At 41.9% G+C, this 23,743-nt stretch overlaps 1 protein-coding gene across 1 annotated transcript in view; it reads left to right on the forward strand.

The window, feature by feature from the left end:
- The first annotated feature begins 1,973 nt into the window (after nucleotides 1–1,973).
- LOC145716423 (E3 ubiquitin-protein ligase HECW1-like) overlaps nucleotides 1,974–23,743 on the forward strand; it is a 72,411-nt gene continuing 50,641 nt past the window's right edge. Inside the window, exon 1 of the mRNA XM_081799714.1 lies at nucleotides 1,974–2,023. Within this exon, the coding sequence (XP_081655840.1) occupies nucleotides 1,997–2,023 (27 nt within the window). The 5' untranslated portion in view covers nucleotides 1,974–1,996. The remainder of the gene's footprint in view (nucleotides 2,024–23,743) is intronic.

Consider the following 23,743-nt stretch of genomic DNA (forward strand, 5'->3'; position numbering starts at 1 on the left):
TGCCAGGTCTGTGCTCAGTATTGAGGATGGCAGCCCCAGCAACCAGAGAACTCCGGGTTGACTTCTCAAGACAGACATTAAACAAATTACACAAATTGTTCTTTAGAATTATTTTCAAAAATGTCAAAACAAGTAGAGGGTATTGTTCTAGGGGCATTTATTCTGGCTGAGGAGCCCAGGGGACTGGGGACTAAAGGTTGTGGAGGAGGGCTGAGGGAAGCACGTTTCAGACAGAGGGAACAGCATGCTGACATCTCCAAGAGAAAGAGAAACAAGTGCCTCTGAAGACTGTAAAACTCCCCAAGTTGCTGGGGGGCCATGCACAGGGTGTGGGGAGGCAGGCAGGGGGAAGGAGGGAGGAGGCAGGGCCAGATCCCTTTTGCAGTCTCAAACTTTCGCCTAAAAGAAGTGTGAGGCCACTAAAACAAAGAAGTGCCACAGTCTGATGTCCTTTTATAAAAAGCATTCTACCTGTTGTAGAGAATGTATGTGGGGCATGGGTAGGGTGAGGAGACTGATCTGAGTCAACAGAGATTGGGTAGGAGAGACGCTTGGGCCATGACGAAGGAGTAGAAATGGTAAGAAGCAGTGGATTCTAGAATGGTTAAGAAGGAGTAGCAAAAGGTACTAATGGGGGGAAAAAAGTTACTGACAGGGAGACCTAGTGGGTAACGAACCGTTACTGAGTCTGGGCTTTGGGTTTGAGGATGAAGATCCTAACTTCCTTTTGCACTGTGACTGGGGGCTGTGAGAAGCCCCAGTGGATGTTGGTTTGGAGTTCAGATGAGAGCTCTGAGTTGTCATGGGAATTTGGGAATTGTCAATGCTCAGGTAGTAATTGAGGCCATGGATGGGAATATGGGCCCCTACTGTGAATATAGGAGGGTCTGAGGACCTCCAACATGGAAAAGGTGAGTGAGGAAGAGCCTGCATATGGGGCAGGGCTGGGGCAGCCTGAGGATCACCTGGGAAGCCAGTGGCCACCGTAGGGAAAGGCCGCAGATAGAGTCCAGAATGGGCGGGAAGGGCACACAGCAGGATCTGAGTACATGGACCTTAAATTCTCTCTCCTGTGCAAATCTGCTTGGATCAGGGATGAGAATATAATCTATGCATTCAGAATGCAAGCTTGCGACTTGTTTCTTACACAAGCCCATTTGTCAGCAAAGCTTCAGGTTTCATTGGGGTTTTTGGAAAGCTGATATCATATACCACTCTTTTCTGGAGTGAGACCATATTGATTCTCCTTTCATAGCAACTTTAACTTCAGAGGAAGATGAGTCCATAAAATCAGAATAAAGACTCATGAACCACAGTGATACTGGGATTAATAGGACCCTGGTGGAATACCATCAGCAATTTTCCTATGTCTGGCATCTCTCCTTTAAACTCCTAATTTTTGCCATGGTTTCTCTATACTAAAATGCAGATGGTGTGACCAGTGGTTGCTATTTGGGGCAATACTCTACTGGCCATGTAAGGGACACTACTCCCTCTTGAACCTTTCACATCTGAGTAAGGGCACTGAGATGAGTCAGTGATATTTCCAGCAGTTTAGCCATAGATCCGGTTCCTTTGTGGTTGAGGGAGACTGACAAGTGGAGCACGTCTGAGGATGCTTTTAGGTAGTTTTCCTGTCCTCTCCCCACAAACCCCATGCCAAATCCTTATTTCCTGAAAAGAAAAAACAAAGATTTTTTTCTAGTCCCATGATTCTCACTCCTTAACATTAAATTTTAAGATCTAAATCAAATTACTCATGCCATAAAATAATGTTGCTTGCTACATTTTGTCCACTTCATGAAAATGATTATGATCCTCGTGCAATTCTTCCTTTTACATGTTGATTGCCCAAGCCAGGTATCTCGGTGGGGGTGGGGGCACAACGTTCTTCTTTCGGGTAATGTCGCTGATTTTGTTTGCTTGGGATACACGCTGAGTTAACCTCGTTGGACTTTTCCCCAGGAATTGATGCGCGTACACGTGGTGGGTCATTATGCTGCTGCACCTGTGTAGTGTGAAGGTCAGTGTGTTTTTCTGATTATAAGAACCCATCCATGTCATTCCATTATATACCCACTCCACTCATAATGGAATGTGTCCCAGCCCACAGCCCACTGTGGTTGCCCAGCCCAGGAATTCTCTCAAGTGCAGCTCTGACATTTGAGATCCATCACCCGTCCCTCCCCTGCCACCTGCATCCTCCCCTAACGACCGTGCTCCATTTTGAGATGATGTTTTTTGCATGTCAAGTTTCCCTTGTGTGATGTGAACCTATAGTTGTCGCAAGTGACTTTGTACCTGGAAACAAGCACTCTGTGATGGTCCTTCCAAAGCTACAGCTGAGAACTCTGCTGGGCTGTGGGGAATTACCTTACCGTTGATGTGGCTGCACGGAAATTCACATGGAGACCAGGACAGCAATTTCTCCTGCTGACTCGGTCAGGCCAGCCACCAGGAGGTTGCCAGTTCACTGGAAGGGGCCTCTTGCGGCTGGGGGGGAGGGCTCTCCCTGGAAGGGCTTTCCCCAGATCCCTGCAGACTTCATGCCAAGTCCCCTCCTTCCCGTATTTCACAGCTTCTCAACTGTCGGTGAGAGCCCCTGGTTTATAATAATCATAGTGGACACTATATGTCATGATATGTGTTAGATGCTTTTTCTGCATGAATCCTCTCTACCCGCAACAATATGAAGAGGTAGGTATGACCATTGTTCCCAACTTATTTTCGAGGGAACTGGGCATAAAGGGCCATATCACTGCTGAGTCTCCGGGTGGGTAAGTGAGGGGCAGGGACCTGCCTGTCTGAGCTGGAATCTCCATCCACAGGCCCTAGCGTGGCAACCCTTAAATGAGGCTTTTGTCTAAAAAATAATTAAAAGCTCACATCTGCATAGTACTTCCCAAATGTACTAAGCATATCCACATGCATATTCAGCTAATCTGTGAAATAGCCCTGCAGTAGGGAGAGCGAAGCCCTGAGATGTTCAGTGAGCATCTTGGCATTCATCAGCTTGCAGGAGGCATGCAGTCCTCAAACTCGGGTCTTTCTCCCACCGCAGGGCACTGCTTCCAACTCACCCACAGGGGAGCTGTCTTAATTAGTAAGTTTAGAATAACGCACTTAGGGAATGAGCATTTTATGTGTTGTGTTCAGGAAGCATTAAATTAGTACTTAATCATGTGCTGCCAAATGTGCAGGGACAATCACATGCAGTAACTTTAAATGTTTCACTTTATAATGTTAAGCTTTTCTTATTGTGTCTCCCAGTTTGTTGTGCTGTCAGCAGCAGCTTTATTTCTCTGAGTTTACTCAGCTACCCACCAACTAGTCTTCCCCTTTGAGGAAGACTGGACTTTCTTTAAGAGAATGCTTTTCCCAATGCATAGCACTCTTGTCTGTTTACATTCCCCTGGGACTTCTGGTTTTTCTCTTTCGCTATAAAGATGCAATAGGAAGTCTTTTTTTTTTTTTTAAGATTTTATTTATTTACTTGACAGAGAGAAAGACAGCAAGAGAGGGAACACAAGCAGGATGAGTGGGAAAGGGAGAAGCAGGTTTCCCCATCGAGCAGGGAGCCCAATGCGGGGCTCGATCCCAGGACCCCGGGATCATGACCTGAGCCAAAGGCAGACGCTTAACGACTGAGCCATCCAGGCGCCCTAGATACAATAGGAAGTCTTAAAAATACCTTTTGGATGCATTTAACATTCTGGGAGAATGTTCTCACTTTCCTCTTTTCAGGACTGGTATCCTTCGAAAGTTAGGGCTTCCCTGTCCCAGAGAATCTCAGCTTATGTGTATCTTCAGATACAAGCTTTGCCTCGAACATAACTGCAAAGATAAGTGGGCACACAGATCATCTCAGGGGATTTTATTCAGCAATCCGAGAAACACAATGTCCTAATACTCTCCCTTGACATTTATGTGAGTGAGCTCTCCCTGATTAACAGGAGGGAGAAGACAGAGATCAGACTGATGTTCCCAAAGGACTTAGCTTGTGAAATATGAGCATAACCACAACTTCCTACACAACAATGACCCTGGAAACCCAAAGGGACAGAACACAGCAACCTTATTCCCAGTTTCTGTGGAAAGTCAGTGCAAAACTCCTTGTCCCAATTTGCATGATAAAAGAAATGTTACAGCCCCATTACTTTTGTGTTTTTTATTTAGATCTTCAAAATTGAAAATAATCTCAAGGTTTCCTATGCTTTTCTGTAATATTTTCCAAGAAGATTTACCATGGTCCAAAAGAAGCCTGCATTACTAGCTGGATTTATAAAAATATCTGGAGATGAACGAGAGATCACTTAATGTAGATATCTGATCATTTAATGCAGATACACTTCTCAGGTTCTGGAATGATCCTCAGCAGGATGAATGCTAATCTCTGCAAGAAGCCCAAATAAGGGGGAATTTCATGCCGAGACTAGTGGTTCTCAACAAGGGGTCCGTCTCAGATCACCAAGTATAGCTTTGCATGTGCAACCTGGTCATCTGCATTTTGAAAAAGTCTCTGGGGTGATTCTTATATGCACCCCTAGTTGAGAACCGCTGGCTAGAACTGATGGGAGTTAAACCTCTCTGTATGGGTGAATGAGAACAGAAATCTACACTGCAGATTTTTATGCTACAAAGAGGATCTTATTGCTCAAAGATAGGCTTCCTAAAGCCTGTAAAAGGTCCTTTTTGGAAAAGCAAACAAATAGACATTAGGACTTACATGTTGCAATGACTAGCATCTCTGTGTCTGTTAGGTCCCCCAGGGCATAGATATGGTTGTGCAAGAGAGAAGTAACACCTGTGAAAGAAAAAGGGAGGAAAGAAAATGGGCTGGGAGCTTCAGCCTGACAGTCTCTTCCACCCAGTGGGACCCTCAGGAGCAAAGCCTGCCTGCTCAGAAACACGCATGTTGGGTGGGGAACGGCCAGGCACTTGGACCCCCACCAAGCTCAGAGCGCTGTAAGAAGACCATGACCACACCTCATAAGCTGAGGTGTCCCTGAAGGAGTTGGCAGCTGGAAGCAATGAGTCCTTATCTCCATTGTTTGCCATACTCTCCAAAAACTTTAAAAAATAGGTTCTGGGCTTTTCAGAATTTGGTCAGAAGCAGCTGGAATAGGGAGGCAGAACTAAGATGAGGTCCTGTGCTAGAATTCACTGCCTTCTGTGGAGGGACAGAGGGAAATGGAAGAAATAGGGAGACAAACTTGGCTCATTAGAGTTCTCTCTGTGTCAGGGCATGTGCTAGAAGTCAGGACTCGGAAGAATAGGGCATTAAGATTTGGGGAATCTTAAAAACTCCTCATGTAGGAAGTGAAGCCCAGAGAGGTTGTGTGCTATCCCAGATCATCCAGAGAGGCAGGACTTAAGGGAGCTGGGTCGGGGGTGGGGGGCGGTCAGCCTCTGCTCCACCCAGCTTCACGTCTGCCTGAGACTGACTGCACACCCCTCCTGAAACAGAATGTTCCTTGTCTGTTCATTCTCCTTCACCTCAAACTCTGTATGATAAAAAGAAATTGCATGTCTTCATAACTTTAGTGTTCTTGCTTAAAGTCTTCCAACCTGAAAATGATCCCAAAGTTTCCTACACCTTATCCCCACACCATCATGTCCTGGAGGTGAGCTCTGTATCTAGAATGTATTAGTAGACAGAGGTGTGGATCCTTGGGCATCTGAAGCCCACAACCAGCTTCCCTAAATAGCCACTATATCTCTGTCTTGCTTTTCGGTTACAGTGTCATTCAGGCATAAATGGAAAGTCATCAGAGGCCTTTAATTCCACCCCACAATTTGTCATCTTGACACCAGTAGAAAACCAGCAATGCCAGGGACTTGGGAACTCAATTGAAAGATCCACTGCTCTCCTCCTTCCCCTCCTCCTCCCCCTCCTCCTCCTCCCCCTCCTCCCCCATTTCTCACCCCCTCATAGATTTCAGGTTCTGAAGTCCTAAGCCACCGTATTGCGGTAACTACTGAAGAGATAAGCTCTAAATCTCCCTGCACGTGAAGCCACAAGCTCTAGACTTCACTGAGTTGGAGACCACCAAGCTCTCCCCCCAGCTCTTCTCCACTCAATGCCTTGAATTCAGCCTTACTGGACCTTGAGAGAGAAATTATGTAGCCCAGCACTGCTAGTGGGTGAGCTGAGTCATGCCCTTGGCAGAGTCAAGGAACTACATCAAAGAGACCAATATCCTTAGGTGAACCTAGAAGGGGTCCGACCTGACAGACGAGGTCTCCTTCAGGGGCTGCTTGCCCTCTGCCCCCCAACAAGTGATGGGTACCCCCTCCTCACCCCCCTCGGAGCCCAGATCATCTGGGGAGCGTTGGCTCCGTCTAATACCTGGGGGGAGCTTTGCCCCCAGTATTTTCACATTAAGAAGCAGCAATTTCAGGCGCCTGGGTGGCTCAGTTGGTTAAGCGACTGCCTTCGGCTCAGGTCATGATCCTGGAGTCCCGGGATCGAGTCCCGCATCGGGCTCCCTGCTCGGCAGGAGGTCTGCTTCTCCCTCTGACCCTCCCCCCTCTCATGCTGTCTCTCTCTCATTCTCTCTCTCAAATAAATAAATAAAATCTTTAAAAAAAAAAAAAAGCAGCAATCTCAGCACAGAAATAAAACTGTCCTGCTGACTCGCTCACAGCCTGTCCCAATAATTGTTCTGAGTGTCATCCTGACGCAGCAGCCCGAGCCGAAGAGGCCACACCGGCTCACCTCTTTCTGTTAACCCGGCCTAGCAGGACCAGAGCCTCCAACACAGAGCAAGGCGCTGGCATTGAACGTCCTCTTGGTGTGCTCTTTAGAAGGTGTCTTGTTTTGAATACATAATCTGTCCTGTTCTTTCAAAGTAAGTGCTTTTGTAAAAGGTCTGGACTGTCCTTTAAACATATTTTTCTCTCACTTAAAGGGAAATGTATTTCTAGTTATTTCTAGTCTCTTTGTGGACTCAACTTTAGAAAGGGAGACAGGTAGGGGAAGGATGCTTTTGTGTGGAACTCAAAGATTGCTTTAAACTAGGGCATGCACATTGCATAGCTATTTTCCTCAGACAGCAGGTGGCCGAAAACATGCATGTGTAGCTAATTGTTTTGAGCTTTGCTTGTTTGAAGTAGAGTGTAGTAAGTGGTTTTGTTCAAGCAAGGGAGTGCCAGCTTTATATGTGGCCGCAAACAAGATACCTCTCTTCCTGGTAGTGCTGGATTTAGAACCTGAATCTTCTTTCTCAGCAAGAACTAGAAGTCCCTTGGGCGCCTGGGTGGCTCAGTTGGTTGAGCGACTGCCTTCGGCTCAGGTCATGATCCTGGAGTCCCGGGATCGAGTCCCGCATCGGGCTCCCTGCTCAGCGGGGAGTCTGCTTCTCTCTCTGACCCTCCCCCCTCTCGTGTGCTCTCTCTCTCTCTCAAATAAATAAATAAAATCTTTAAAAAAAAAAAAAAGAACTAGAAGTCCCTTAGTACTGCTTTCTATCCCCTTCTGCCCATTTGCATTGTGCAGAATTCTTAGACAACACGGCATCACGGGTGTCCTGCTGCTGTCTGGGTCCAGCGCTGCATGTCAGCAGATGTGGGTTCTGGGTCTGTGTGCTTCGTTACGCTTCCTTAATGAAGGTTCCTGTTTTACATGATTTCAGGCAATAAGTCAGTATTGTAATGATCACGGCTAACTATATACTGTACCATGAATGGATACGTATTTTCTTTTGTCTCTTGCAGATTTTTTTTTTTCCACAAAGTAGAAATAGGATTTTGGAATATTTTATTCTCTGTTAAAGTTTTGGGTATAGATTATCCGTGTCACTCTGGCCTCATGAGCTGCTAGGAATAAGATATCAGACCCCAGAATAAGGGTCCTGGGACACAGGCTCATCCTGGTTTGGACGATGTAGATGGAGACATGGACCCGTCTTTCATTATTAATTTGGCACCTATTCATTGAGCACCTACTACATGCCAGACACAGTTGTACTGGAGACACGGCCACGAAGAAACAGGCCCCTCCTGCCCTCCTGGGGATTTCTTTCTAGTTGGGGGGAGGGGTTTTTCAGAAATTAAAGTGAGTATACAGCATGATGTCAGGAACTGGGAAGTTCTACGAAGAAAGAGAGAGCAGGGTGAGGATGGGTGGAGAAGAGAGGACCCAGGGACACCCTGTGTTTGCCTGCTTCGCCATTGCACCTCACCTTTGGGTATAATCTCCAAAAACTCATGTTATCTCTGAACTTGCATAAAAATTTAACCCAGAAGTCATCACTTCTATGCTCCCTGGCAAGATTATTTTATTTGGCTGCCAGTGTCTTTTGTAGTTGTTGTGGGTTTTATTTTGAGGAAGAGTTTGATTCTGCTGATGAATTTATTAAAAAACAGACAATTCTATATAAAAATTCAAAATCTGAGCTTCTTTTGAAAAAAAAAAAATCAATAGTTCTTACAGTATTTGGTCCACATTCTGCTTGGCAGTAATTGTCAGGAGGTCCCTCTTGGGTCAGGGGATATATGACCTTCTGATTGTCATTGTTCCCATTTAGCTCCCCTCCTGCTGGCCTCTGAAGGCAGCCCTGGCTTCAGCCTGTTTTGATGCCAACCCTGCAATGCTCAGAGCAGTGGTGTCTCTAGTACGAGGGAGCCTTCCTTCCTGGATGGACGCTGTGGAGCTTTCTCTTCCCACCTGGTCTCACACAGCCCAGCAGAGCAGGGGACTGAATGATTTCATGCATGACAGTTGCAGGTCTAAGTAACTAAGATGCTCTTGGAGTTATGGGTCAGTTACACTCCTGCCTAATTAAAACTGAAGTCCATTCTCTCGTTATATCATCTTTTGTCCTTTATCAATTCAGCCCACCAAAACCTTCCCAGCCTTTCTCTTCCTCAAAATGCGATTAACCAAAGTATGTTATTTTGTTCCAATTAACATTTATTTCATTTCAATGAGCTTTTTCAGAGTATGATGCCATTCATTACCTGGCATCAGAGTGAGACCCCAGCAATTACAAGAGGCAGTGTCCTCTGAGCTAGACCCGATGCTCCATGGGGCACATGCCCTGGGATCCTCAGCTCACCTCCCAAAAATGTCAGCGTTCAGGAGTGTCCTCCTCCTTGTCTCAACTGGTTCAACCAATGTTTGGATATTTCCAAATGTACATAACTGTCGTAACCGTATGTTTGCAGTCTCCCTAATCAATACGTTAGTGTAATTTTCACTTAAATAACCCTTCCCTACTCCATAATGGATACTAGATTCTTTACTAGGTGATGCCTTCTCCCCTGCTGCACGTGTCCCTCCTCATGTCAGAAGCACACGTCTGAGTGTTTTTTACAACATTTCGCCCTGGTCAGTATCCCTGTCAGTGAGGGGCAGTCTGACCCTCACTCCTAGGCTCATTTTCTGGGAGTGGATCTCTTCATAGCCACCCCAGGGTTGCAGCTGCCTCTACGCAGAAACCAGCAACTTTGGCATCAGCTGGGAGCTTAGAAATGCAGACTGCCAGGCCCACTCGGGAAAGGCTAAGTCAACATCTGCATTTTAATAAGATTCTCAGGAAATTCATGTAGACCTCTAAGCATTGACCATAGTATAAAATGTCCTTGGGAACTAAGTAATTCATCAAAACATCTAGATGGTCATTAGGGAAAAAGTAATCTTGCCGTGTAGTTCAACAGTGGATGTGGAACGTGGAAAAACCAATTAAAGTCACTAAAAAACAGTTGTTAAATTAAACAGAATGTTATCACCAGTCAGCGAGCCAGAAAAGTGGTTAAGAGCTGACATGGGAGTCCAGTGGCCAACATCTAGGGTCCTGTTTTGCTCCCAGCTATGTGACCTTGAGGAAGTTACTTACCCAGTCATCTGCAAGTTCACCTGCTCAGTAGAATTGTCTGTAGGGCTTGGAAATACATTTTCGGCTGCCTGGGATCCACCAGTAGAGAGACCTTGCTTCAGTAGCTTTCTGCTAAGACGCAAGCATCTAGATTTCTGAAAAATTTTTAGGTCATTTGGAAGCACAGCTGAGTTTGGAAACCAGTCACATGGGGATAATAACATGGGTTTTTGAGAGAACTTAATGGTAACACAAAGAGAAAGATTAATGTCAAATGCCTTACACGGAGTAGTTGCTCAACACAGGTAATGGTGAGGATGATGATGGGGATGGGGATGACGATGATGATGAATAATAGATTCTTTACTAGGTGATGGGGAAGATGGTGGGGGTGGGAGCGGTGATGGTGATGATGATCATGATGTAGGTTCCATTTACATACTTGCTGGATATGCACAAATCCACATTCCTTTTTCTGAAATATAAGCTTTACTTTATATGTGGGTCTGTGTGGAAGCCCATTAACAGAAATTGTCAGAATAAATACGACTATTTTATTCTGGCTGCTGGTAGGTCTGCAGCAGACTTGAATCTTCCCTTTTAATAATTCTGGGTGTTTTATTTTAATTTTTTAAACTTTATTTTTCATTGAAGTATAGCTGACCTATAATATTAAGAGGAACAAACTTCCAGTTATAAAATAAATAAGTCATGGGGGTGAAAAGTACAGCATAGGGAATAATAATAATGGTGTTTTATGTTTGCTTTGTACTTTCAGTTTTCCAGGTGCTTTGCCGTACATCATCTCCCTTGACATTCCATCGGATCTTAAGGGGTGCACAGAGCTCTCACATGATCTTAACCTCACCTGATAAGGACATACAGAAGCAAGGGGCTTGCTTAAAGCTGCTCACTGCACAACCTGAAAGGGGCTCAGGTCTTTGGGCCCTGGGTCTCTATAGAAAGACTGCTGTACTTCTACTAAAAGCCCATATTAAGGAGAGTTTCCCTGGTAAATTTTTTGGTTGAGTGCTGATGAATCTCTGCCAATTGTTAGATTAACAGTTATCTGGGAAATATCTTTGTTTCCTGGGTCAAGCGTTAATTTAGTCTTATTTTTAGTTTTTTTCAAATCTGAGGAGGCCAAACAGAGGATCCTTTTTTTTTTTTTTAATGGGGAATCAATGACCACTGAGAGCAAAATAATAAAGGCCCACTTAACTGAAAAAAGAACATAATTTAGGTAATTGTTAGAAGAAAATATGACATGGTCTACTAACCCTATATTATAGTACTTGTATCTGCAATTTTTCATTGCTCTACTTCCCTAAGGTATTTATTTTATGAAATATTGCCAGGTGGCACTTTTCTACTTTCCCAGCCCTCTTGGAAATACCTGACAAATGCTCAGACTGGAAAGCTATGTCAAGAAGTTTTGCAGAATGTACTAGAAAGCACATCTATCAAACATTAAGTCAATACACAGTCTCCTGACACCACACTCCTGCAAACCTCTACAAAAAGCTCCTTGCCTCCTCCACCACTGTTTTTCCTCAGCAGAGAGTTCAGCCCTCCAGCCCCCAGAACACGATATGTAAAAGTGTGTGGGAGCCAGGGCCCCCTCAGCTCCATCTCCATTGAATTATCATCCCTCCTCTCTTCTCCACCAGCACTGGTCCTACCTCCCAGAGAAATGGCCACTCTCTACTCTCTTGAAAACCACAGGACCAACTGTAACTGTTATCTGTCTAAAATTATGTCCACCATGGTCACTTATATCCCCAAGGCCCTGTGGTGTCACTAGAGGGAGGGGTTTTTAATTACTTTCTCTCAGGTCACTTCCTCATTACTGACTGGGCTGCCCAGTGGTGTCTCTGTATTACTCAGTCCAGTAATCCACTTTCTGTTTTCTTAGTATTCATGTGTAAAAAGTATAATTACAAGTCAAGAAGGGGAGCACAATGTCTTGGTTAATTATTATGATAGATTAAAAATTAGAGCCCCAATTCTATATTATTTAAGAATTAAGCATCTAAAAGCTCAACATGTGTGCCCAATGTAATCCACATTGCTAACCCATTTATATTGATTCCTCATCTACTTTCAAGCCAGAGATTTTGAAATGAAAACAACTGAGGACACTACAGATACTTTCATACTATAGATTCATTCACTCATAAATATTTGTAGAGTAGTTACTCTGGGCCAGATGCTGTTCTATATGCGAGGAATAAAATGGTGAGCAAAGCCAGTCCTGATTTTCCAGGCTTACAGTCTACCGAAAGAGAAAAGTCACTCAGACCATAACCTATATGGGTGTTCAGAAGGAAAAGAACATTACTCTATGAGCACACACAAGGGGGGCACTTTACCTAGACTGGGATTTAGGAAGTGTACCTGAGGAAGGGACACTTACTGGGGAGCTGACACATGAATTACAGTTAATTAGGTAAGAGAGGAAGATTTTCTTATTATAAAAATTAATGCCATCTGCTTTCAAGAAAATCTGACCTCATGATTTAATATGGAGAGGTGTGAAAAATAAAGCAAGTTAATACTTTTTAGTTCATCTTTCCAGAACAATCTTTGTAACATTTAAAGTGTACTGCTCATTACCTTGCAAACCATCTCCTGTATTTCTGGGCAACTGTTCTTCAAGTTATTGCACACCCTAGATCTGTAGTAGGCTCTCATAAATATTTTGAGAGTCTTCAAGGAAAAGAATAATGACTGGCTATTTGCTTTATCCTACTACCCACAATAATAAATGTGCAGAGCTATTGTGTTGGTCACAGAACCATGTGTGGCAGGAGAGGTCTATTGAGCACCATACAAAGGAAGAATTACAGTTCAAGCCAAGTAAAAATATAGTAGAGTAAAAGATGAGCACCAAAGTAATTTCTCCCAATTACTAATCCCACAGTAAAATACTGGAATAATTAATAATTAACGCATTAGCCTAATGTGTGTCAAGGGAGTGATTGGTTAGTAAAAGCTACTGCACTAAAAGCAATATTTCCTAGAAGAGAGCATTCTCCTCTTTACCTCCCTTCTCTACATATGGCTTCCCTCTCCTCTCCCCTCAAAGGGAAAAAAATGGATACAGATAAGTATTATGAATCATTTGTTGATTCTATTTATGCTCTGTAAGGCTCAATTTTAACCTGAGATCTAAACATTTTAGTATAATTGATACAGAGATCAGGAAACAAAAAGGAAAAATGTCGACTCTCTTCCTGTTCCAGAATTAACAATTTGTGTTACAGTATTACTACTAGGCATTTGCTCGTTCTTTCCATTGTTCATTCATTCTGTGAACCTTAACTGATTACCATAGCAAGAACTGTGGGGCCACCCAAATGAACAAGACACAAACAGATGTTTACATAAATATGGTTATGTGTGTTGATATTCCAAGGTTAGATATTAGTAGTTGTCCATAAAAGACTTCTGTGGTCAAGTAAGCTTGAGAAACACTGGGTTGAACAAATATAATCTGATTTCTTTGCTGCAGGACTTCTCAGAGAGTTTAATGTGTAATGAGAGGGAAATTCAGAAATGCAGCATTTAGGTAGGTAGCCTTTTTTTAAACATCATCTACTAACTCATGATTCCTTAGTTATGCTCCAGGATTTGTACATCTAAGCAGGATTCGGCCTTCCAGGTAAGGAGGCTGATATTAGCAGGGCTGGTTAGGACCCCTAGCAGGAGGCATAGGGATCAGGTCAGAGTTCTGACTCGGATGGAGGGATAGTAGCAAACCTTTAGTGATGAAGAGGTAGAAAACCAAGACAAAGCATAGTCATGTAGACCAAGCAAACTTGATGGTAATTTATTTTATTTGCATTATTAATTTTAATAATATGAGATATTATTAGTAAAAACAAGACGTTGAGGGTCAGTAATACCAGGAATTTCAGCAGAGTGGATAAAGTCTATAGGCTCTTGCTTCAGACTTTTTAGGTTTATATCCATGTTTTGCCACTGCTGATTTCTCTGACCTGAGGGAAGTTACCTTACCTCTCTAAAGCTCAGTTTTTTCATATGTAAATGGAAATAACAACAATAATACTCACTGCAAAGAAAGCATAAACAGAACCCTTACATCAGATAACACAAGTATATGTTACAATGTATATAATTGCTAATATTCTATTTTGATCTACAAAAACTGCAATTTCATAAGGCTCACACTAATAAGATTAAGATGCCTTGTCTTTTTTCTGACACTAAACATGTGCTTTTCCTATTCTCCAACACCAGCTGGGGGTCCAAAAGTTCGGTTCGTTTCTGACACTAACTCCCAGAGTTAGCATAGACCCTACAGCTTAAGGACTCAGTCCCACCACACTGCTCCCACTTTAGGCCCTACCTACAAATGGGGTGCCCAGGTCAACTATAAATTCTTCCCAGCCAAGTATAAATTCCAGGGTTCCCATGACACCTTCCCCTGGTGTTCAATAATTTAGTAGAAAGCCTTACAGAACTCAGAAAAACACTATACTTAATATTATAGTGTATCATAAAGCATTCCAGTTAGCAGCCAGAGATACATAGGGCAAGGTCCTAAAAGGTCCCTGAGGCATAGGAGCCTCTGTCTCTGTGGATTTGGGGTGCACCACCCTCTTGGCATATGGATTTATTCACCAACTTGGAAGCTCCCCTGAACCCTGTCCTTAGGGGTTTTTAATGGAGGTTTCATTAGGTAGGCATGATTGATTAAATCATTGGCCATTGGCAATTGATCTAAAAGTTCAAATCTTCTGATCACGTGTTTGGTTTTTCTGGTGACCAGACCTATCCTAAAGCTCAGGGCCCAGAAAGAGTCACCTCATCGTCATAAATTCAGGCATGGTTGAAAGGGGCTTATAAAAATAAGAGAAGAGGGGCGCCTGGGTGGCTCAGTCGTTAAGCGTCTGCCTTCAGCTCAGGTCATGATCCCAGGGTCCTGGGATCGAGCCCCGCATCGGGCTCCCTGCTCAGCGGGAAGCCGGCTTCCCCCTCTCCCACTCCCCCTGCTTGTGTTCCCTCTCTCGCTGTGTCCCTCTCTGTCAAATAAATAAAATCTTTAAAAAAAAAATAAAAATAATAAAAATAAGAGAAGATGATCTTATCACTCAAGAAATGTGCCAGAAACTGAGGACAAAAACCAAATATATACCTGAAACCACACACCTCTTACAAGAATAAAGATAAATACATATCTCCTAAGAAATTCTCAAACTGAATCAAACTACAAAATTTATGTATATCACATTTAAAGATTTATTTATTTGACAGGGAGAGCACACAAGCAGGAGGAGCAAGCAGGCAGAGGGAGAAGCAGACTCCCCACTGAGCAGGGAGCCCGATGCGGGGCTCGATCCCAGGACCCTGGGATCATGACCTGAGCTGAAGGCATACGCTTAACTGACTGAGCCACCCAGGCACCCCATGTATATCATATTTGAAAAAGATGTGTATAAAGTAAATGATTAAGAGAGAAAAGTGAGAAATAAAAAAAAAAAATAAAAATCAGCTTACTATCAAGTCAAGTACTGTTTTCTGGGAACAGGTTCTTAATGTGACAGGGATGATAATATTATATTGATGAAAATTACAGTCTCCAGTGAAAGAGCCACGAACCTCTACGCTCCTCCTAATAATATAGCTTTGAAATAGGTAAAGCTGCAGGAAATGAACAGAAATGTACTTCTGTTGAGAGTTTTAACTTATTCTTTGGCAGGCAAATGTGACATAAATATTATTACACAGAAGCCAAATAATATCTAAAGTTAAAAATTATACCAGGTTTTGGTTCTGCATGATGGTTTCTGATTCTATATGCAAGAGGCTTAGAAATTTCCACTCCATCCTAACAAATAGGAAGCTGAACAGACTGAAAAATCAACAACTCCTCCTGAGTATTTAAGAGAGAGGAAGACATAGGGCAAACTGCTGCCCCCAGGACTGGTGAGTAGGACTGGCAAATACAGGGAGTCATGGCTTACCAGAGCAAAGACTTATGAGAAGAAACAGCCACAGGAATCATGCTGAGGTAAGAAAACCTGTACTATAATTGATGAACTGCTAGAGGCTCAGTGCAGACAACTCTGAGAATTAGAAACTCCAGGGACCTAGTCTTAGGGGGCCACCATGATTCTGAGAGATTTATCTCCAGGAGCTCAACCAGGTTCTGACACTAAATATCAGGAAAAAATACCCTCATACTTCTGGCAGAGGGAGGGGAAAAGGAACATCTTGAACTACCTCAGAGCACTCTGTTCTTCTTAACAAAGCCTGTCCTCAGTGGAAACTAGTTAACCAGAGTCTAACCTGCTGGATTATTACCAGAGCCTAAGTGACCAAGGTGTAGGGGGAGGAAGGAAATACCCAACTCAGCCCCCTCTAGCTATCCTGTCTCACCTAATGGAGGAGAAAAATACAGAGAAACACTTGTGAAGTTGTTGGAAAGCAAGAATTTGTGTCCCTTCAAAGGTCCACCTAGCTGGACTAAGGATCAAATTGACATGAGGCAGATTAACAGGGGGACACCAAATTTAGTAGTGTACATATGGGGAATCCACACAGACATGGAAATTCCAAAGACAGTCAGGAAAAAAATGAGGTATATATGCCATTCTGAACTAAGGAAAAGGGGGTAAGGGCTTAGGATTTCAGAGGATAGGAGCATCCCTACCTCTAGGAATCTCTAACATTCCTATCTTCTTATCACAGATGTTTGGTAATTGGACGTTTGTCCTACCATACAGATGAGTAACTCGGATAAAATTTATCTCTGCTAATAACCCTTATTCTGGGAAAGACCCCCAACTTAGATTCTTCTGTGATGTTAAAGGAAGGGAAAAAGTTTCTCTTGAGCCCACAGGTTCTCAAGTGCCTTCAGCTCAAAATAACCCACTTGCCAAAGTGTCCTGAACCCCTTCAAACTTCACACTCTCACTTAAAAGACAGTTCTAATCATTGGACTAAAGAATGTTCTCCTTCCCCCTGGTCTCACCACCACATTACTAGAGGCTTATTTACAGCAGTTCCTTTTACCCAGTGTATCATGTCAAGCTATCAGGGAAAAGATGACAAGGCATACTAAAAATAAAAAAAAAAATACAATTTGTGGAGACAGACCAAGCATAAGAACCAGACATGGCAAGGATGTTAGAATCCTCAGACTGGGAATTTAAAACAATTGTGATTTATATGCTTTCCCCAAGATTTATATGCTAAGGACTCTAGGGAATAAAGTAGACAGTATGCAAGAACAGATAGGCAATGTAAGCAGAGAGATTAAATTCTAAGAAGAAATGCTTGAGATCAAAATTGCTATAACAGAAATGAAGAATGCTTTTGAGATGGGCTTATTAGAAGAGTGGTCGCTGCCAAGGAAAGAACCTCTGAGCTTGGGGATATCTCAGTGGAACCCTCAAAAACCCAAAAAGGAAAGAGAACAAAGACTTAAATAAAAAAACAACAACAGAGCATAATATCCAAGGATTGTGGGACAACGTACATGTCATGGGAATGCCAGGAGAAGAAAGAGAGTAAAGAGCAAAAGAAATATTTGAAACAATGACTGAGAATTTCCCCCAAATTAAGACACTAAAACCATAGATCCAGAAAGTTCAGAGAACACCAAGCAGAATAAATACCAAAAAACTACACCTCGGCATATCAAATTCAAACTACAGAAAATCAAAGATAACTCTGAAAGAAACCAGAGTAAAATAACACCTTAATCTGACTTTTCCTCAGAAACCATGCAAGCAAGAAGAGAATGGAGTGAGATATTTAGTGTTTAGACAAAAAAAGCCACCAAACTTAGAACTGTACTTTTCTCTTTCAAAAGTTTTCTCTTTCAAAAGTGAAGGGAAAATAAAAACTCTCAAAAATTGAAGGAATTTGTTGCCTATGGACATGTCTTGAAAGACATGTTAAAAGCAGTTTTTAGAGACAAGGAAAATAATCTAGGTCAGAAACTCAGATCTACATAAAGAAAGGAAGAGGATTGAAGAAGGAATAAGTGAAGGTAAAATAAAAACTTAACTTTACTTATATTTCTTATTTTTCTTGTATTTCTTATTCTTAACTGATCTAACAGGAAACAGTTTGTTCAAAGTAATAATAGCAACAATGTATTTGATTGTATATGCTTATGTGGATATATTATGTATATGCGCATATATGTGTATATACTTATGTATGCTTATATATGAGTGAAATGAATGACAGTAATGATACAATACAGGGAAGGAAAGAATTAGGATTCTTCCTAAAGTACTCACACTACCCATGAAGTGGTACGGTGTTATTTGAGAGTAGAGTCAGATTAGTTGTAAATTTACATTGGAAACACTAGGACAACCAAGAAAACAAGTTAAGAAAGGAGAAAAAATGGAATCACATAAAATCCCTTTTTAAAACCACAAAGAACAGAAAAAGAGTGGAAGACAGAAATAGACACAAAGAACAAGGGCAACAAATAGGAAACAGTAACAAAAATGGTAAATATTAATCTAAAATATCAGTAATCATTTTGAAGACCAGTGGTCTAAATGTACCAATTAAATGTCAGAGATTATCAGAGTAGATCAAAAACTGGACCCAGATATATGCTGTCTACAAGCAATATAAATATAAATATAAAGGGATATATAGATTGAAAGTAAATGGATGGAGAAAAATATGCCATACTAACACTAATCAGAAGAAAGCAGGAATAGCTATATTAATTTCAGACAGCAGAATTCAAAGCAAAGAAAGTTATCAGATATAGAGAAGGACATTACATAATGATAAAGGAGTCAGTTCCCCAAGAAGACATGACAATCCTTAATGTGTATGCACTTAAAACACCATGTTAAACTGCATGAGACAAAAACTGCATAGAGAAATAAATGAGTCCATTATCACAGTCGGATCTCTCAACACACCCGTCTCAGAAATGGACAGGTCCAACAGGCAGGAAATCAGTAAGGACAGTTGAGCTCAACTGTCAGATACTGACAGTCAGTCTAGTGGATGCAATTGAGATCTACAGACGACTTCATCCAACAGCAGAACATGCATGCTTCTTTTTTTTTTAAAGATTTTATTTATTTATTTGAAAGAGAGAGAGCACAAGCAGGGGGAGTGGGAGAGGGAGAAGAGGCTTCCCACTGAGCAGGGAGCCCGATGCGGGGCTCGATCCCAGGGCCCTGAGATCATGACCTGAGCTGAAGCGGCAGACGCTCAACCGACTGAGCCACCAGGCGCCCCTCATGCATGCTTCTTAACATGGAACGTTCACCAAGATAGACCACATTCTGGAGCATAAAACACACCTTAACAACTATGAAATAATAGAAATAATACAATAGCTGCTATCAGACCACAGTGGAATTAAGCTAGAAATCAGTAACAGAAACTTAAAACCACCAGCTGTGTGGATTTTAAACAAGCACTTCGAAATAACACATGGAAAAAGTGTTTGTTTTTAGGTGGGGAGGGGAACAGGGAGAGGGAGAAAGAGAATCTTAAGCGGGCTCCACTCCCAGGGCAGAGCCCCACAAGGGGCTCGATCTGACAACCCTGAGATCATTACCTGAGCCAAAATCAAGAGTCAGATGCCTAGCCAACTGAGCCACCCCAGACACCTATGGAAGAAATCTTAAGAGAGGTTTTAAAATATTTTTAACTAATTGAAATTGAAAACCAACCTACCAAAATTCATGGACCGCAACACAAGCAATGCTTTAGCATCAAATGGGTCTATTAGAAAAGAACAAAGACCTAAAATCAAAAATCTAAGTTCCCATCTTATGAAACTAGAAAAAGAACAGCAAATCAAAGCCAAAGTAAGCAGAAGAAAATAAATAATAGGAATTAGGGCAGAAATCAATGAAACAAAACAGATAATTAATTGAGAAAATCAATGAAACCATAATGATTACAATTACAATTCTGCTCACAATACAATTAGACAATAAGGTTTTTAAAAATCCCAACAATTTTTAAAATTGAAAAATAATTGTTGGTCAAAGAAGAAATTAAGGCTATAATTCTGACTATTTAGGAAATAATGCCAATGTGATTATTATACATTGAAAGTCGTCAAATATTGCTGAAATTATTTATAGGGAAAAAAGTCACAATTATGTTTTTATTACTTAAAATCAAAGAAAAGAAAATTACTAAACACCCAGATGAAGAAATTAGAGAACCCCCAGCCAAACAAACCTAAATTTAGAAAGAAAAATTAAATAATTAAAATATAAGAAGAAATTGATGTACTAAACATAAAATACAGGAAAACAGTGGCATTGATAAATAAATAAATCTAAAAGCATCTATTTGGGGGAAGGCAACATTCTGGCAGACAGACCTAATTAAAGAAAACAAATATCCATGATTAGAATCAGAAAAGGCATATAAAATTACATAAAGTTCAAAGAGATTATAATAACAGAAGTTTTTCTGTTCAAAATTGTAATACTATATTTTAAAGACTTGGATTAATTTCTTTTTTTTAAGATTTTATTTATTTATTTATTAGAGAGCGAGAGAGAGAGAAACAGCATGAGAGGGGAGAGGGTCAGAGGGAGAAGCAGGCTCCCCGCTGAGCAGGGAGCCCAATGCGGGGCTCCATCCCAGGACTCCGGGATCATGACCTGAGCCGAAGGCAGTCGCTTAACCAACTGAGTCACCCAGGCGCCCGACTTGGATTAATTTCTTAGAAGGGGAAAATTACCATATTTGCAAAGTAGAAAATTTCAAAATACCAAAATTATGAAGGAAATTATAAAACTTGCCAGAGAATACCTATTAAAGTTTCCAGAACCACACCATTTTAGAAATGGATATTTATACACCTTCAGGAAATACATAATTCACCTGCTAATTATCAGAGACAAGTAGTAATTATCCATAGTAGTAATCAGAGAGGATAAAACACTTGTCACTTTATTTTTTGGGGCTCTCGTACCCAGTGTCCAAACCTACAAGGACATCACAAAGTAAGAAAACTAGAAACTGACGTCTTTCATAAATATAGGTGCTAACATCCCTTTAGATCATTAATAATCAAAATCAACCATCTATAATTCATTCCTGTATTTAAAAGGTGCTTATTGAGTTTCTCTAATGTGCAAGCCATTCTGCTAAGCATGACGAATACAGGGTCACTGCCCTCAGGGAGCTTCCTTTCTAGTGGGGAAAACAGACACATACAAGTAACTACAGAACTGATTACCTGATTGAGATAAATGCTGGGAGAACCACTATGGGCTAGGACAGTGCGTGATGAGGTGACTTGCTCATGGGCTCAGGAGTTGAGAGCTGTAGTTCAGACCCAGAGCACCAGGGCTGGAATCCAAGCTTTATTAGCTATGAAAGCTTTAACCCAGTGATCCTTAACGGGAAATTAATTTGCTCCCCAGATGATATTTGTAATGTCTGGAGACACATTTGCTTGTTACAACTCGGGAGGCTGCTATCGGCATCTAGTGGGGAGAGGTCAGGGATGCTGTGGTGCACAGGATGGCCCCCACAACAAAGAACTGTCTGGCCCCAAATATCAATAGTGCTGAGGCTGAGAAACACGAGTGCATGATGATGAATCCCCAATATGTTGCTCCAGTGGGGGACAAAGAGCCAGCGCCATATACCTAACTGTTCAGTAGGTCTTTCCATTTGGAGCTTCAAACTCAAAATGTGTCATCTTCCTCTGAAAATCTTGCCTCCTTTTGTTCATTTTTTTCAGTAAATGACATCACCACATACCCATCTGCTCACATGAGAACTCTGAGTGCCATCCTTTCCCTCACCATGGAAATACTATCTTCAATAAAATTCTGACAACCTACCTCTTAAATATCTCTTGAATCCATCTACCAAGCTCCATTGTGGGGCTTCTACTTACTTCTCCAGTCTTCTTACCACTCCCGTTTCTGCGCCTCTTGGAACAACATGCTGGGAACCTTCTCTCTTTTAGTTGTACTGGCCACAGGGCCCTCACATGTTCTCTCTGGGGCTAGGACATTTTGGCATTGCCTACAATCACACACACTTCACCTGCTGAACTCATTCAGGTTTCAGTGTGGATGTCATTTCCTCCAGGAGGCTTTTAATGAAACTTCAGGCCTGTGGCCATCTACCACTCTTCCTTGGCACCTGTGACACGGTCCAACCTTTATTCTAGAGTTATATGAAATTAAAGCTTGGGAGGGATTTAGGTTAGGAAGACAATTTCAGCATAGGAGTGAAGGAACTGGAGAGAATACTTGCGGAGCTAAAGAAAGTAAATTAACAAGAAGGGCTAGTTCACCCATCCATGAATACACCAAGTCTAAGGAACAACCAGCACATGGAACACTGGGGCATTTCTAGAGCTCTTGTCACAGCTGCCCAAAGTCTGTAATGTCTGATAACACACGACTGATCTAATGAAGCCAAGAAAATAAAGCAGTGGTTTTTTACTGGGGGAGGGGAGGTGGTGGCCTAAGGGGACAACTGGCAATGTCTGGAGGCATTTTGGTTTTCACAGTTGGGTGGTTGTTGTTGGCATCTGACTTGTAGAAGCCAGGAACCCTACAGTGCCCAAGACAGTCCCCATAATAAAGAACTATCTTGCTTGAAATATAAAGCAGGGCTGAGAAACGCAGTAAACATGGGCCAGGACAGTGCGTGATGAGGTGTTGGTCATGCACTCATGTGCATGTGTGTTGGCACAGCATGGCACCTATCTCCTCCAGAGCAGGTGGGCTGTCTCCTCCAGAGCAGGTGAGCTGTCACCTCCAGAGCAGGTGGACTGTCTCCTCCAGAGCAGGTGAGCTGTCTCCTCCAGAGCAGGTGGGCTGTCTCCTCCAGAGCAGGTGCACTAAGAGACCAAGGTAGAAGCTACAATGCCTTTGCGACTTAGCCTGAGAAGTGTCACTCCTGCCTGATTGTACTGGTCACACAGACCAGCTCCAACTTAGTGCAGAAAGGTACTTTGTAACGCTGTGAAACACCAGGAGGTGAGGATCCCTGGGAATCGTCTATGAGGCTGGCTAAAAATCTACAAAAATGGGCGCCTGGGTGGCTCAGATGGTTAAGCGTCTGCCTTCGGCTCAGGTCATGATCTCAGGGTCCTGGGATCGAGTCCCGCATCGGGCTCCCTGCTCCTTGGGAGCATGCTTCTCCCTCTGCCTCTCTCTGTCTCTCATGAATAAATAAATAAAATCTTTAAAAAAAAAAATCTACAAAAACAAGTACAGATATTAGAAAATAAATCACTATAACATTTGGAGATGTCAGTTGTCTAAGAAAATAGTCAACTGAAATATTAGAATTAAAAAGAGTTAAATAATGTGACAAGAAACAAAACAGATACATATAATAGATGTCAACAGATTTCATCGAAACTAGTGATATAAAGTTAGAAAGTACGAGGGAAAGAAAATCCAGTCATAAAGTATCTAGAGCTAGCTGCAAAAAGAAGTCCATGGAAACCCTTTGAAGAAAAATATAAAATTTCACAAAGAGACTTAAAAGATTGGAATATTATTGAGAGTTACATCATGTGGCTGGGATGGAAACGCCGAACTTTACGTAACTTCATTCTTCACAAATTAATATATAGACTAGGTACAAATCTAAGCTCCAAGGAGAGAGATTTATATAAATATAATTTCCTATATGTTTTATTGTATATGTATTTTATTAAACAATTCCAGAAACTATCTAGATGAATAAATGGAACAACATAACCAAGAAACTTTAGGGAAAGAAGTGTGGATGTTTGGTTTAACATTAATATATTCTAAAGTAATTTGAGGTGGTGTGTTATTAGTACAGTAATATAATGGAAGATGAGTGAAACTATGTAAATAGGCCAGAAATTGACCCGAGTATAAATTTTGTAAATAATGATGAAATAAAAACTCTTTGAATAAAAAATATATTACACAATA

The sequence above is a fragment of the Leptonychotes weddellii genome, chromosome 12 (genome assembly GCF_054177405.1).
Source record: "Leptonychotes weddellii isolate Sample4059 chromosome 12, ASM5417740v2, whole genome shotgun sequence".
In the NCBI taxonomy this organism is placed as follows: Eukaryota; Metazoa; Chordata; class Mammalia; order Carnivora; family Phocidae; genus Leptonychotes; species Leptonychotes weddellii.